General features: G+C 38.4%; 1 protein-coding gene across 1 annotated transcript in view; it reads left to right on the top strand.

Moving 5' to 3' along the window:
• The window catches only part of WDFY2 (WD repeat and FYVE domain containing 2), a 543,829-nt gene that overhangs the window by 526,974 nt on the left and 1,723 nt on the right, over window positions 1–15,132 (top strand). Inside the window, exon 12 of the mRNA XM_044071679.1 lies at window positions 12,814–15,132. This exon is cut by the window's right edge and continues 1,723 nt beyond it. Coding sequence (XP_043927614.1) covers window positions 12,814–12,843 — 30 coding nt within the window. The 3' untranslated portion in view covers window positions 12,844–15,132. The remainder of the gene's footprint in view (window positions 1–12,813) is intronic.

The following is a 15,132-nucleotide window of genomic DNA, read 5'->3' as shown; positions in this document are numbered from 1 at the left end:
TCTGGCTAATCTATACTGAGGAAGTAGCCCAGATAATCAGAGACACCCCATATCATAATTTAAAATGATGTTTTGTACCAGTTTATTGTTTTTTAGAAGCATTACTACCATAAAGAGGCTTGGCAGTTGATAGTGCTGCACTCTTCTTTATCTGAAGTTTCAGTGCTGGAGTGAGATTAGAATTCCCACGAAACAATACTGATATTTTGTAAGTTAAGAGACAGCCATTTATGTTTCCCATTAAAAGTATGTGTTGCTACCCCTCATATTCTTACATTTTAAAAAATCAACTAGATAAGGACTTCCTTCACATTCTGGGATAAAATGGACATTTCAGAAAGATGAAATAATAGCATTTCTGAAGTGCATTTAGCAGCACTTGGCTGTACCTCACACCTTATATTGCACACAGCTTAATTCATTTAAGCGGACACACTTTTTCTTAACTGTATTTCTACTGTCCCCAACTGGATGTACTCTGTCCTTTGCTGTTATAGTGAGCCATTCTTTCTCCTGCAATTTCATGTTTCTAGTTCTCCTTCAATTTCTTGGACACTTTCTGTAAAGCATAAATTCCTACAGTAACATGCAGATCTTGTGTAAAATAACATTTTGAGTACACTTAAGGGTAATTATCTTATTTTCTACCTGCTTACTACTACATACTTTAGTTCTATTGACCACATATCTTTAACCAGTTTTCTGGTAGTTCAGCTCCACCCTTAGCTGAGTTTTATGTATTTATTTAAATGCATATCTCCAAATCATTGCTCAAGTATACATGCAACACATAAAATCAAAATACTGAAAATAATAAATCAAGTCATATTTGCAGGAAAACTTAAGTAAGATTTTAGTTTAAACAAATGAGGAAATGTAAAAATAGATGAAATGCCCTGGTTGGTAAAGACTTTTGTATAAAGATAGTAATTTAAAGAACTCCTAAAGCAGTACTATGAATCATGCACCTGAATCAGGGAAGTTAACTGATTCCAAAGAACTGGAACAAGGTAGGCAGTTAACCTATCAAATGCATCTGAATGAGTGCTTGGAACTGCCAGCAGCTGTTAGCTGATGACTTGAGATACCTAGTATTACCCACATAGGGTCTCAATATATCCACTAATTAAGCAGGATAAAGGTTGCTATGGATACATTAGGTGAGAATAAAGATTATAAGCACATAGCCAGCAACATCTGGCAGATGCACAGAAGCAGTGCAGTATGACTTGTTCTGGTCATCAGTCTAGCTGCATAATTGTGCATTCACTGCAGATGTACCACATTACTGTTTGTAAGATTAAGGTAAAGAGCACTGCAGACTTCTAAGAAGGCTGCACACTGATCAACAGCTTAATTTCAGCTCTCCTAGTATGAAGAAAGAAACAGAGAGACAGCGGCTAGTAATTCTGCCAGTTTTAGTAAAATTCAGTCACTAGCTAGTAAGTACATGGATGCCAGCAGAGAAAAACTTGGAGAGCCTGAAAGAAAATCAAGTAGAAAAGGTGAAGAGTGAACCTTGACAGGGAAGAATCCTGCAACTGGTCAGCAAAAAGCAGTTCAAGGTCCTGTTTTGGTACAAGAGGCGTCTTCCAGTAATTTAGAGGAAAAAATAAATGTATTCAGAGATGATTAAAGTAAGTGAAGCACTGAAGGAATATATTGACTCAAATAACAAAAGGCTGGAAAAAAATGGAAAAAGCTGTAAACAGCTATTTAGATTGATAAAAGTGTAAAAATCCTAGGTTGAAATGAAGAAAAGACTGGCTGAATGAGACTTCTAAAGAAAAGCCATTTCAAAAAATGGTAGCATACAGAGCATTCAGAGGGAAAAATAAATTGTCTGCTGTACCAGAGAGACTGAAAAGAACAGAATGAATTAATTGTATGAAAGCACAAATAAGTAACTGGACTGATATTCCACAGCAGGATTTGTTACCTGAAAGAGTACATAGTGTATGCTTAACAACTGGCCTTGATAAAGCAGCCAAGATCTGAATTAGTAAAGATGTGATCTTAGCAGAAAGAGTTGATCCTGACAAAATTATGGCAGAAGGGCAAAGTATTTAAAAGCTGGAGACAGTAGAGTATTTGTTGAAAATGATAATTCACTGTACCAGGTGGAAGATGAGCAAATTTATTCCAGCAATCACGGAATGTTGAGAGACAGGTATGAGATTCAAGCTATTATCTTAGAAGTATTCTTTCTGGAGGGTCAGAGACATTTATGATACAAAACAGGCTAAGGAAGAAATACAAAAATGTGTCCAACAAAAAAGTGAGCCATCAAACAAATGGGGACTCTGATTCTCATTCTTCTGACAGTAAAGCTCAGAGAGAGACCGTCGGTGAATCCTTTTGCAGTGTTACAAAGGAAAATGCTTGAGAAATGAAAAACAGCACAAGAGTTGACTAAAAATATTAGCAGTACTTTGGACTTGAACCAGAGGCTGGTGTTGAGAGATGGAGATGAACAGAAGACCAGCAACAATGAAATTAGTGAATAAATGTCATTATAAAACACCAGTCACATTTGTGAAATATAACTTTACAAGAAAAAGTGGTAGAGAAAGACTTTGTTAAACTTTTGAGAAGACTGAAAGTCATATATCCTATTTTATTTCATTAATATTTGGAATGACACTAAAAAGAGAAGTAACTTTTTGTTCTTAACAGTATTTGTATACAATATTTGATGATGGAGATTGCATGTTATGTAGTAAATCATATGTGTGTAGTATATTAACAGGGATATCTAAAATGAGGGGGCAAGGGTGAGTCTTTTGATTCTTGTATGTGATAAAGATACTAAACAGTTGCATTTTTTACTTGTAAGAAACCTAGGCAATACAATGTAAAAAGAGAAGAAAGGCTGGACAAAAGCATGTTAAGTTAATATCCTGTAAATTTGGGCTGTTGGGATGGGGGGATGAGGTGTAAAAGTGCACTGGTTATAATATATATATAGAGTTGAGATGTTTTCTCTTACTTAGCAAATAAATATTCAGTGTGTTGAAAAGTCTGCAGTTGAGGGCAGATGTACATTCCATTCTAGACGAACTGACTTCAAGTGCAGGCAATCAGTCTTGAGAGTTCTGGGCATTCTTTGCAGAGGGAAATTAAAAAAAATAGAAGGTACAAGGGCAAATAGCTCAGTAAAAATAGTTTGAAATTATTGGATGTGAATAAGTGCAGCTTTCCTGGTATTTAAATACTTCAGTGTATTTACTGGAATGGTGTATTAGTTTTATTTAAAGGTAACCAGGGCACTTTTTCCTCAGGCTAAAAGTTAATATTTTTTGAAAGCATACAAGTTGTTTTTCACATCTGAGAGGGGAATAGAGGTAAGAAAAGAACAGATTGCTGTTAGTGTAAATAGGAGTACAGGCTGCAACATGTGCTTTAGTGTGGATAACCTTAATTTTATGTTAGGTAATGCATGTGGGAGCAGCTGTCAGTTTGGGACAGTTTTCTATCAGGAAGGTTAAATTTCAGTATCTGAAGACATATTGTTATAAGTTAATAGGTTATCAGGGTGTTCTGGGGGAATTTTTTGAGGATTTTCATTAAAGCAAAAAGTCTTCAAAAATGTGACATAGTTTCAAATGGAGATGACCTGAAATGACTGAGTAAAAGATTAACCTACCAAACATTAGTAGGCGCATGTAACTCAAAAGCTAGAAATAGACATTTGAAAAAGCTGTCATATATAATAGGTGGGAATAATAACTTCTTATCATAATGGCTACACTATCCGTATTATTTTGGAACATAAATGGCCTCACAGGTATAGACAAAAAGGTAAGATTATTGAGTTATATTAAGAAATGCAGAGTGCAGATAGCAGTGCTACATGAGACGTATTTGAAAACAAATGAGCATGTGAATTTGTTAAAGAACAAATTTCAGGATGGATATTCAGCAGAATATTGGTGTCAAAGAAAAATTGAAGTACTTGTACTAATTGCTAGAGCAGCTCCAGTTGTGGTAGAAGATGAAATGGTAGATTTGTGGTAGAAAGGGGTTATTGGCAAAGGAGGATGATTATGCTGGCATGTGTTAATGGCTTTATGTATTTATGCTGTGGGGAGCATGAGAAGACATGGAGGAATTATGTCATGTATCACATTGCTTCAGTTTTTTTTTCAGGGTTTTATTTGAGGTGATATTTCTTCACTATTATAGGATGGAGCTCAGGGGGTCTTCCAAGACAGTACAATCAGATGCACATTTCTTAGAAGAGGAGAGATACATGAATATTATCAGCATTAAGATTGATAATACATTTCTGTCTGCATCTCCCTAAGTGGTAGCATGCACACCATGAGCAGTAATAGCCAGAAGTAAGCCCTGAAGTACTTTGCCTTCCAGGGAGAGAAGGCCAGGAGGTGCAAAGCAAATTAGCAAGAAGTAATCTCGAAAAAATGCAGTGACATTTCATTTGCTCTAAGAAAATCCAAAGGTTCTCCGTGTCAGACACTGTCAAACAATTAAGGAGGACCAAGAATGAATATAATCTTTGATGACTTGTCATAAGGACATCACTGACCACTTGAGTCGTGGTCATCTCAGTACTGTATCAGGGAATAAAGCTGGGATAACATCTAATAAGCACCAGGAAGCTAAATAATAATGCATATACCATCTTCTGTTAACCTTCACAGTAAATGAAGGTTAGAAGTGGGGTAGTAGTTTTCAAGAAAATTAGTGTCAAACATTGTGTTTTTTAAAGACTGTGGTTATTAAAGATTTTTCAAGGAAGATGGCAATGTCCTGATCCTCCACTGGTGATTAAACAATATGGAAAGTATTTTTTTCTGATGACTGAAGCTATTAAGCTACCAGCCTCATAGAGTCATATCCAACCCTTAGTGGCCATGCTGCACAGATGAAACAGCCATTTTTGATCTTATCATAGTTGACATATTCAAACTCTTCCCAGCAAACATCAAGTAAACTCCTATCAGATCAATTGCTCATTGTGAATCCTGTCAGATGAACTACTTTATTTTAGCATGTTATCTGTAAATAACTATACAACTTTGTCACCGTGATCTCTGTAAAATACTTTTAACAGTGGCAAGATAGTCTGTGCTGCACTACATGCTTGAGACTCAGAAAAGCGCAAGCTGACTATTCAGTGTAATGGAAATCTCATTCAATGCAAATGACGACTTCCTAAATAAGATTTCCAGCTGATAAGTAGCATAATGAAAGTCCAGACTATACTTCTTCAGAAGGTGAATCTTCAACCATATTTACCACAGTCTTTGTTCTGGTCTATGCATTGACTGTAAAATGTGGTCAAACCAAGATTTTCACCGTACAAGAGATTCAGGTTTTAGAGAAACTAGGATTAGAATATCCAGAACACCTGAAATGGCTATGCTGTTTGTTGTAAGTTGTGACAAATAAATCTGACTGCCCTTCTCCAAGAGCTGGTGCAATAAATATGATGCAACTAGCCAATCCAAGACCTGCAGCTCTTGACATGTGAGTATCTTGATATCAGCAGTAGGTAATGATGAGGCCAAGTATGAAGTGCACCAGAAGATGGTCTCCAAGAGATTGATTCCACCACAGTCTTGATTTCAAAACCAGACTGAAAAATCATGTCCAGTGAATCTCTAAATGTATGGCTAGCACTGATAACCATATGAGTGAGACCAAAGCGTCATAAAATGTTAAGAAACTGCATAATGAGTTCATTGTCCTTGACTCCAACTCGAGTATTAAACATGCCCAAGATAACCATCTTGCAGACTCGTGCAATAAGACAAGGAAATCAGATAATTATTTCAGCAGTGTTTCTAGGTAATCTGTTAGTCAGTACATTAGGAGGAATGTGCATTTCACTGCTGCTCCAAAGGACATATTTAAGATGTTAAGCCTCTTCACCTTTAACCTGAGTCAACTTCCATGAAAAGCAGCTGTTCATTCTTCCTGTGATATTTCCCAGCCTGTGGACATGAATAAAACAAAGCCGTAGAGGAATGGATAATTCAAGTTTGGTCCATTTTTTTCATCCAGTCAGATGTCCATGATTATTGCCAGGTTGCGCTATTTGAAGCAAGTCTGATGAAATACCCACTTGTTCTATCTAGATTTACCTAGTATTAACCTGAACAGACCCAAACAGGACTTCAGAGTACCAGTCCATCCTTTAAGTCAAGGATTGTAATTCAGCTCCTGAGGAACCGCAGGCAGTCAGGGAGGATCTTTGTCCCATCTGTACTTAAAACTCTGCAGGGTTGAGAAATCCTTACCCCAACATGACACCTAAGTTCAGAGCATAAAGAAAATGAGCTGTGTATAACTCCTGCTGTATGATTTACCACCTCCAGCCTCTTGTATATGAGAGAGATCAGAGGATAAAGGTGCAAGAAAGAGTGGAGAGCCAATAGGATGATCTGTAGGTTAGAAGTTCCCAACTAAAAAATAAAATAGTCTTAATATAAAAAGAACTATCTAGAGTTGCTGAATCAAAATGAGTAAACCATCCATAGCAGAAACCGCAGTAAATAATTATAAAAATACGAAAAATGATTTACTTTAGCAGTATCAGTTCAGTTTCTGCCTCAAATAAAAACTTTCTAAAATATCTTTGCTACTACAAGTCTACAAGTAGTAACAGTTAGCAAATGTTACCAACATTTGGCTTGACAGATATTTGTTTTCTTTTGATGTAGGGAAAAAAAGATACAACTGTTTAACAATTGTGCTTCTCCCACATGCATAGTACATTGTTTTACTGTAGGATTTTCATTGTCTAAAACTTCAGGTGCCATTTTGTAACAATTCTTAAACGAGTCCAGTGGCTATACTGCGTGCTCTGGAAACATCACTGAGGTAAGCGATTGGAAGGTTTCTTCCTAGACCTCACATGAAAATGGGCTTTGTTCCAAGTCGGACTTTCCCGGTAAACAAATGTTCGTAGGTTGGTACTAGGCTATCAGCCCTAGGGCCTATACAAGCCTAGCCATAACAATTCCCTGGCTATTTCTTCCCACAGTATTTACTTCACTGGACCCCTGTCTAGCAGGGCAACTGACATGATCCCCGGGGTGAATTTCCCATCTCCCATCCAATCATCAAGGTTCCTTTTGAAGAGGGCCAAAGAGGCTTGACATGTATGGGCAGTCTATTCTAGAGTCTGGAGAGTCTCTGGGTCAGGAACCTATCCCTCCTGCATGTTTTGTTCATTGTGATGACCAGGTTTAGATCCCTGGAGTGTATGTCTCTGAGGGATTGGGATTTCTTTAAGTGTAGCATGTCCAACAGCTCTGGGTTTGACATGGCCTTGTATGTTAAGCAGAGATCGCCTCTGAGTAGACGATATGTGACAGAGTATAGGTGGAGTTTTTTTTAGATGGTCAGCATAGGGCATCTGCTTTAGGCCTGTGATTTTTTTTAGTGAGGTGTTTCTGCGACCTTTACAGTTGCAGATGTCTTGAGAGGTACATATCAAACGGGAATTTGTATTCTATAATGGGTCTAATGAGGGATGAGTACAGTGGGACAATGACCTCCTTTTTTCTGGATGAAAAGCTCTTAGAGATGAGGTGTGCCACATAGAAGGATTTCCTGACTGTTGTGGCAATGTGGTTATCGAAGGTGAGATCACTGTTCACCTGTGTCCCTAAGTCTCTTATCACACTTACGGTGTTTAGTGTACTGCCACCTATGTGATAATTCACAGGTGCATGTTTTTTCCCAAAGGGGATAACTATACATTTCTTGGCATTGAGCTTGAGCCCATGACTCTGGCATGAAGCGTCTGTTTCTGTGAGGCCCTTTTGTAGAATATCCACATAATTTGGCCATTCAATAATGGCTCCCAATTTGCAGTCATCTGCGAACTTTGTTAGCCAGAATCCCTTAGTGTTGGCCTGTACTTCAGAGAAGTTTTTGCCAAACAAGAGCAGTCCCAGGACTGAACCCTGAGGTACTCCACTTGTCTGGAGCTGGATTTGGAGTCAGCAGATTTGGAGTCTGATACTTTTACAGTGTGGGTTCTGTCAGTAAGCCAGTTGGCAACCCATCGAGTGACGTAGGGATTAATGCCCAGCTTATTAAGTTTATCTATGATTCCAGAGTGGGGGATGGTGTCAAAGGCAGTGGCGAGGTCCAGATAGGCTGTGTGGACCACCTTACCCTTGTCCACAGCTCTGGAGACTGGCCTGTTTGCTCTTTTGTAGTGTAGATGTTAGTAATGGGCCTTTAGGCTTTGGTTTTGCTGCATTACAGTGAAGATTACTTTTGTAACTGAATGGGACTTGTTCTAAAGCTGAGGCTTAGAAGAAATATATTGTTGTAGAGTTGCATGGTGTTGATATTCATGGTTATGTCTTCTGTTGTATGTCTGCCCCATCTTTTAACTCTCAGTAGCTGAACTGGCATTCAGTTTTGCCCCTGGAAGTTCCATGTATGCTGCATTTAGCAGTTACATTTGCTTTACAAAGGGGAACTGGATACAGTCTTTTAGCACAGAAAGTCAGTCCTTGTCAGCTGGAAGCTTACAGGAGCTGGTCTTATTCCCATATATACATGTATAAACCATGTAGACTATGACACTACATAGCATTGTCCTACTGTGTCGACTGTGATACATGGCAGTAACTGTGAGGATGCTGTTCATAGGCTTCAGCTCTGCATTTAATGTGGTGGTACCAATGCAGCTGATAGAAAAACTGGCACATTTAGGAATCTGTAAACATGTGTGTAACTGGATCCTGGACTTCCTGATTGAGAGACTACAGAGGGTGTGTTAGGTAAGAACACATCAAAGTGCATCACGATTAACACCGGGGTTCCACAGAGATGTATTCTCAGGTCACCATCCTAAACCACGACTACTATGCTAAGCACAAGTCTAACCAGATCATCAAGTTTGCTGATGACACCACAGTTATGGGGCTCATCACAAAGGAGGATGAAAGGGTATACAGTGAGGAGGTGGCATCTCTGATCAGTTGGTGCAAGGGGAACAACCTTGACCTGAATGTAAGCAAGACCAAAGAGATGATCATCGACTTCAGGAAAAGGAGTACAAACCACTCAGGATCAATGATAAGAGTGGGGAGGGTTAAGAGTGCAAACTTCCTAGGTGTACACATATCAAAGGATCTCTTGTGGTCGGGAAACGCCAGCTAACTTTTTAGAAAGTGCACCAATGCCTCCACTTTTTAAGAAGGCTGAAAAAAAGCCTTCTTCCTCATTTTCTCTCCATCTTCTGTGGAGGTGCAATAGAGAGCATCCTCCCCTGCAGCTTCACAGTGTGGTTTGGAAGCTGCACAATTCTAGAAAGGAGGTGTGCTATAAAGAGTGATGAGGGTTGCAGAGAAAGTAACCAGTTCCCGTCTTCCATCAATCTAACAACTTTATTCTGCAAGATGCATCCGAAAGGCCACCAAAATAATACAGGACAGCACACATCCTGCAGATGCACTGTTTAAGCATCTGGCATTGGGCAAGAAATATTGCAGCATCTGCTGTAGGGGACTACAAGTTTCAGTAACAGTTTCTACCCTACAGAGATTAGACTTCTGAACTCTGGCACTAGTCCCATGGGTCAGGACACATAAGTCAATTTTTATTTATTTGTGCAATATATACTTGCATATATTCCAATTTAGTGCAATTTTTATTTATTATATCCTTAGTTGGTGGTATTTAACCCACTCAGGTGCAATATTAGACAATCTGTAATGTGTTTTGTATTACTTTCAATAGGGTAGTTAATTTAACTCCGAGGAGAGAATTCTTTTCATATACGAGTGTTGCCAAATGTCTCTGCTCTTTCTTGCGTGTATTGAGAGTAGTATTCTATTTGTTAGTTATATTTATTCCTCTACTTGTATGTGTTGTTTCTTTTTCTTTTGTAATCTCAAGAATTGTACTGATGCAAGAAATTTTGTTTAGGCTACACATGTGCAGTTCTAAATGACAAAGTTTACTTTGACTTTTGACTTTGACAAATGATGTGCATGCAGTTCTAAAATGTGACCAGACTAAGAATGCTTGTAAAGAGCATCTGCAGAGTTAACAGGTATGTGTGTCTGTTCCTGACTCGCAATAAGTTTGTCAAAATGGCAACAGCTGGCTACTAGTGGAAACGACCCAGTTTTACTTCTGCATTTTCAGGTTATTACTAGCGTTGTCGCCTCACAGTAAGACACTGTCCGGTTCGATTCTCAGCTAGAGCTTCTTCTGCGTGGAGACATGCGTGAATGGGCGTACCTTCGTTGAAGGTTGTGCGTCGCGGCTGGTAACTCAGCACGTAAAAATCAACTACCAATCAGCGGACCGGAGTTCGCTGTGGCGACCCCTAACCGGGAAAACCCAAAAGACACAAACTGCCATTTCTAGCAGAAACTTTAATATGGAATTTGGAATTAAATTGCACATTTAATAGCGTTTTGTTTTCGGTCTTCTGTGGTTTGAGACATTTGGTGTATGGTGTTTAGTAGCAATCTTCGGTTTCGAGATGCTGTGTTACATGCTACTTGTCTTTCACCAAATAATTTATCACTGCAGGCTTTCTGTTTATCTGCACTTGTCATTTTGGTTGTAGTCATCCTTTCCTTTTATCTGGATGAGTAAATAAAAGGCTTTACCACCAATGCTATCTCTGTAACAGCCTCTTGTCTCAGATTTTGTTATTAGTGACAGAAGAACTAAACGGGTTTTAGATTGTTGCAGCTATCTGACTGTTGACTTTAACTGCTGCTACCATAATTGAAGCTGGATGCATTTTGTTGCCTACATTTTTGTAGAAGGTAATTAATTTATCAACATGTTTTTGTCAAATTGACAGGAATTTGACATCTGTTTTAAAGATGTAGAGTATAAATACGCCCATTACTGGCTTTGTGTCTTTAACCCTGACCACCTCCTTTCAGTAGTGTTTTGAAACTGTTTGGTAAACTGTGACCCGAAGTGTTTGTTCATCTGTATTGTGGATTTCCTCTGATTATTTGTGTACTTTTTGCAAAAAAATTGATGCTTTGTGTATGGTTTGCCAAAATACTTTTTGATTCTGTATTGTTAAATTACCTATTGTATTTTATCTTAAGAGTTTTGTACAGTACTTAAACACATAAATAAACCTGAACATCTGTATATTTGTTTTTATGATTTCAAAGGGTGCCAGCATTGGACTAAATATGTATAGATGAAATAGACTTGCATTTCCTCAATCACATATGGAAATTAATTTCTGCTGTTGAATATTCAATATGCACTTAAAGGGATGATACTTGGTTTTGTTTTTCTTATCCGTCACCTCTGTGTTTTCTAGCTAGCATTCTTTGTGTTCTCTATTGCTCACAGGAGATGGTGCTATCCTTTTACTTTAAGCGGCTCAAATCTGATCAGTGCCCCCTTTATTTGAAGGAAGCTGATTTTGTAGTGTAACTGCATCAGAATCTTGGGGGGGGGCTAGAATGACAGGACTGCTACAGTATTCTCCCAGCTAATTGATATCTGTAATGGGAATGCTGATGTGACTTTTTTCTGGAGGTTGTAATACATATCACAAAGGCTGCAAAAGAATAAAGGGCTTAAATTTGTTACCTCTAACCCCAGCTAGTTAGATATTTTTAAGCATTGTTATATTATTTTGTATGTATTTCAAATTATTCACTATTGTATCCAAAGATTTTTTTATTGATATAGTTTACAGAGCGTGAACTGTATCTTTTGTGCTTACAATCTTATTCTTTCATTTTGTATGTGTCTAGCCAGAGCATATACTGTTTACATGGTTTTCACTTTTGTCGTTTATTTTGCTGTGCTTTATTATTCTCCAAATAGTAGTTAAAACATCCTCACAGAGCAGTCTATTACCCTAGTTAGCAAACAGTAAGGAAACTCCATGTATGTACGTTGTACAGTTCAATACAAACTCCATTACTGCACTATATGCCAGGCATCTAACTGGTGGGTCTCTGTTTAATTACTGAACAGCAAGTTCATCGAATGGCTGTTCATCAAACACTAAACATCGAACCTTCCTTTAATCGAAAGGCCAGATCATCTTAAAGATTTACATCAAACAATGATAGTTGGCCATCATCAAGGAAATGGAACAGAACACTTACTTACCAGTAACTTTTCTCCCACTGATCTCAGAGATGGTATGTATAATTAGTGGGGGGGGGGGGCACAGCCCCCACAACAAGAAGATTAGGTGAACACTGGACAGTCCTTATGTGGGGAGCTGCGCCCCGCCCCCTATTAATTATATATACCAACTCTGAGATCACACTGCAGTGGGGAAAGGGCTAGTTTCCTTATACCTAAGTTACCGGTAAGTAAGTGCCCTGTTCTGCTTCCTTGATGTTGGCCAACTATCAGCATTCGATGTAAAGTTTTATGATGATTTAGCTTTTTGATTAAAGGAAGGTTCGATGATTGGAGTTCGATGACCAGCCATTCGATGAACATGCTGTTCGATGATTAAACATAGACGCTCTTTTGGCACGTTTTGTTTTCAAATGCTTATATGCTGAACTTCCATACATATGCCAATGGATTTATCACATGTAATGTAAAGAAGCTGACCTGTGATTTTTGTGAAACTGCAGTACCACAGCATCATTATATTACTTTAAGGAGAGCAACATTGACACTGAAATAAGTAGAGGGGGATCTGAAACCCGGTCTTGCATGTTTTTGATTTTCATAAGATCTTGTTTTGCCTGCTGGTGTTTTATGAGATATCCTTCTTGTATCAGTAGTGCTTGTGTGTGTTCCTTGGTTTGTTTGTAGTAGTAATGGTTCTCACTTAATATGTTTCTCTTTCTTTTGTAGCTTTGGGATATGACTCCAGTGGTTTCCTGATGCTTCTCAAGTAAACCAAAAATGCAGTTTTTAAGAAGAAACCACACTTGAAGCCTTCAAAAATATTCTTTGCCGCAAATGTTCCAGTCCTTATTCGGCAGCAAACTGATGTGCCTTTTACTTGACCATTTTTCCCTACTGGTACAGTCTGGAATCTTGTCTACAAAGGGTACACTAAATGATATTTGCGTGGAATCCAAATGGGGCATTCTGGACATAAAGGGAACAGCAGACAAGTGTATATTGCATACCTATAACAAGACTTGCAGACAAAAGACTACTTAATAGAGCTGTTGATCTGTGTTAATTTTGATTGTTAGAAGTTTTCTAAAAATGGTTCTTTAGACCATGAGTCTGTGGACATGAAAAATGTAGGTTATTTTATCTTAACTGTACTTACTAGCAAAAGGAACTATGTACATAAGAGAAAAGACAAATGTTCAAATTTATTGTTGAAATATGACAATGCACTTCATTGTTGCCCTTCCTAATCGTATGGAAGCAAAGTAATGCCATTCATGTTTTACAGCTGCTTCAGTGTCGGTGGTTTAGTTAGAGATGTAGCTATGGTGGGGGGGGGGGGCTACTGCCATGGCTCAAGCTGTTAGAGCCACAGTAGGCAGATGCTGATGGTGCTGTAGTGCAGTACAGGCATTCCGAAAGGAATGCTGATACTTTATTTGTGATTACAGCTGAAACACTTCTTTGCAGTGTCTTAACTGTAGCAAGCTGCTTTGTTACATTTGTAGAAAGTGGTTTCATGCAGATTCAGACCATTTTTATTTTTCTCAACTTTGAGAAGCCTTTTTTTGCACTCCTCAACTTACAGTTGAGGGGGCCTGTAGATCGGGGAACTACACTGGGCTCCTAATAACCTAGATACCATTCTGGGCTTAGTAGTTGGCAGCTTATCCTAGGGCAGTAAAATCACTACATTGGGGGGTTCTTGCCCTACAATTACTTGGGTCAGTACCCCTAAGTGGCACTATTTCAGTACTGCGGAATATCTGTAGTGTTGTGTTTTAATTTAGGTGGTCTGTCAGATCTATATTAGTTCTGCCTGTTTTTAATCCCTGGTTTTACAAAGTATGATTCGTTCCCATGTTACATTATTAAATATGTAGGAAATTTTCAGGGTCATTCCTTCTTCCCAGCATTTGTATCACTATAATTCCCAATCATCCACGGTGCACATTTAGAAGCAATCAGAGTTTGTTTCTGGGCAAGAATGATAACATTTCATATTTTCTTTTTTAATTATTATTAATGCAGCACTTTAAGAAATATTTTCTTTAGGCACAAAATAATGTTATACTTTTATAATGGTGCGATTTATCAGGATGTTTAATTTGTCTGTAAGGATAAAGTTTGTCTAGCTGTTTGTTATGGAATGTTTTGGTTCTAATAGTGAGAAAAAACACCTTTCAGAGTCATACTTAGTATGTTGATTTAGACGTAAGCAGTGAAATTATGCACTTTTTGCATTTTACTCTGACCTTCAAAAAAAAAACTAATGCAGCCATCTTGGCAGACAGAAAAGGTTGTAGTAAGTTAATTGTTAATTATTATTTCAGAAATATATGCCCATTTCATTTTATCTATATACCAACTAGCTTTGTTGGTATAGAGGGATAAAGTCCTGATGGAAAGCCGGGTGACCCGAGTTTGGTTAGTGACTTAGTCCAGCTGTTGGAGCAGATCTGTAGGAGGGGAGGATTTAATGCAGCGAAGACAGCTCACTCCTCTTCCATGGGATGGGGGACAGAGACGTGCATGGGAATAACACTTTTAATGGTAGAATTCCCCCAGTGGAGACTGGGGCTCACTTGGCTGTGTTGTCTACCATGGGGGTCAGAGCCAACTGTTTATATATGCATGGAGGTATGTATGCTCATTGCAATGGCCAATTCCATGGCAACTTCTTGGATGCTTCACCTATGAACAGGTGATGTTCTAGCCTAAAGAAAAAAAACACTTATCCCTTGTATAGATAATGGCATCGTTGGCTGACTTGATCCTCACTTTTAGGGGAACAGATGGACCACAGGGTTATTTCTGGGAGAGTGAATGCGCCAAATAAAGAGTGGGACAGAGGTTTGATGGTTGGAGGTGGGGGACTGATTTAAAAAAAAAAAAAACTTGTTACCTGATCGATTCACCTCACCTATTTCTTAGTTGTATGTTTAGCACTGCAAGGTCCTTGACAAAAGCATCACAGGGTGTCTACATATTTTAGCTGATGTTAGGAACGCTAAGTAGGGAACAATGGTAATGATTTCATTATAGAAG

Source organism: Protopterus annectens, chromosome 5.part0 (genome assembly GCF_019279795.1).
Source record: "Protopterus annectens isolate FY-2018-M chromosome 5.part0, PAN1.0, whole genome shotgun sequence".
NCBI lineage: Eukaryota > Metazoa > Chordata > Ceratodontiformes > Protopteridae > Protopterus > Protopterus annectens.
This window is presented reverse-complemented; position numbering and strand designations above follow the sequence as displayed.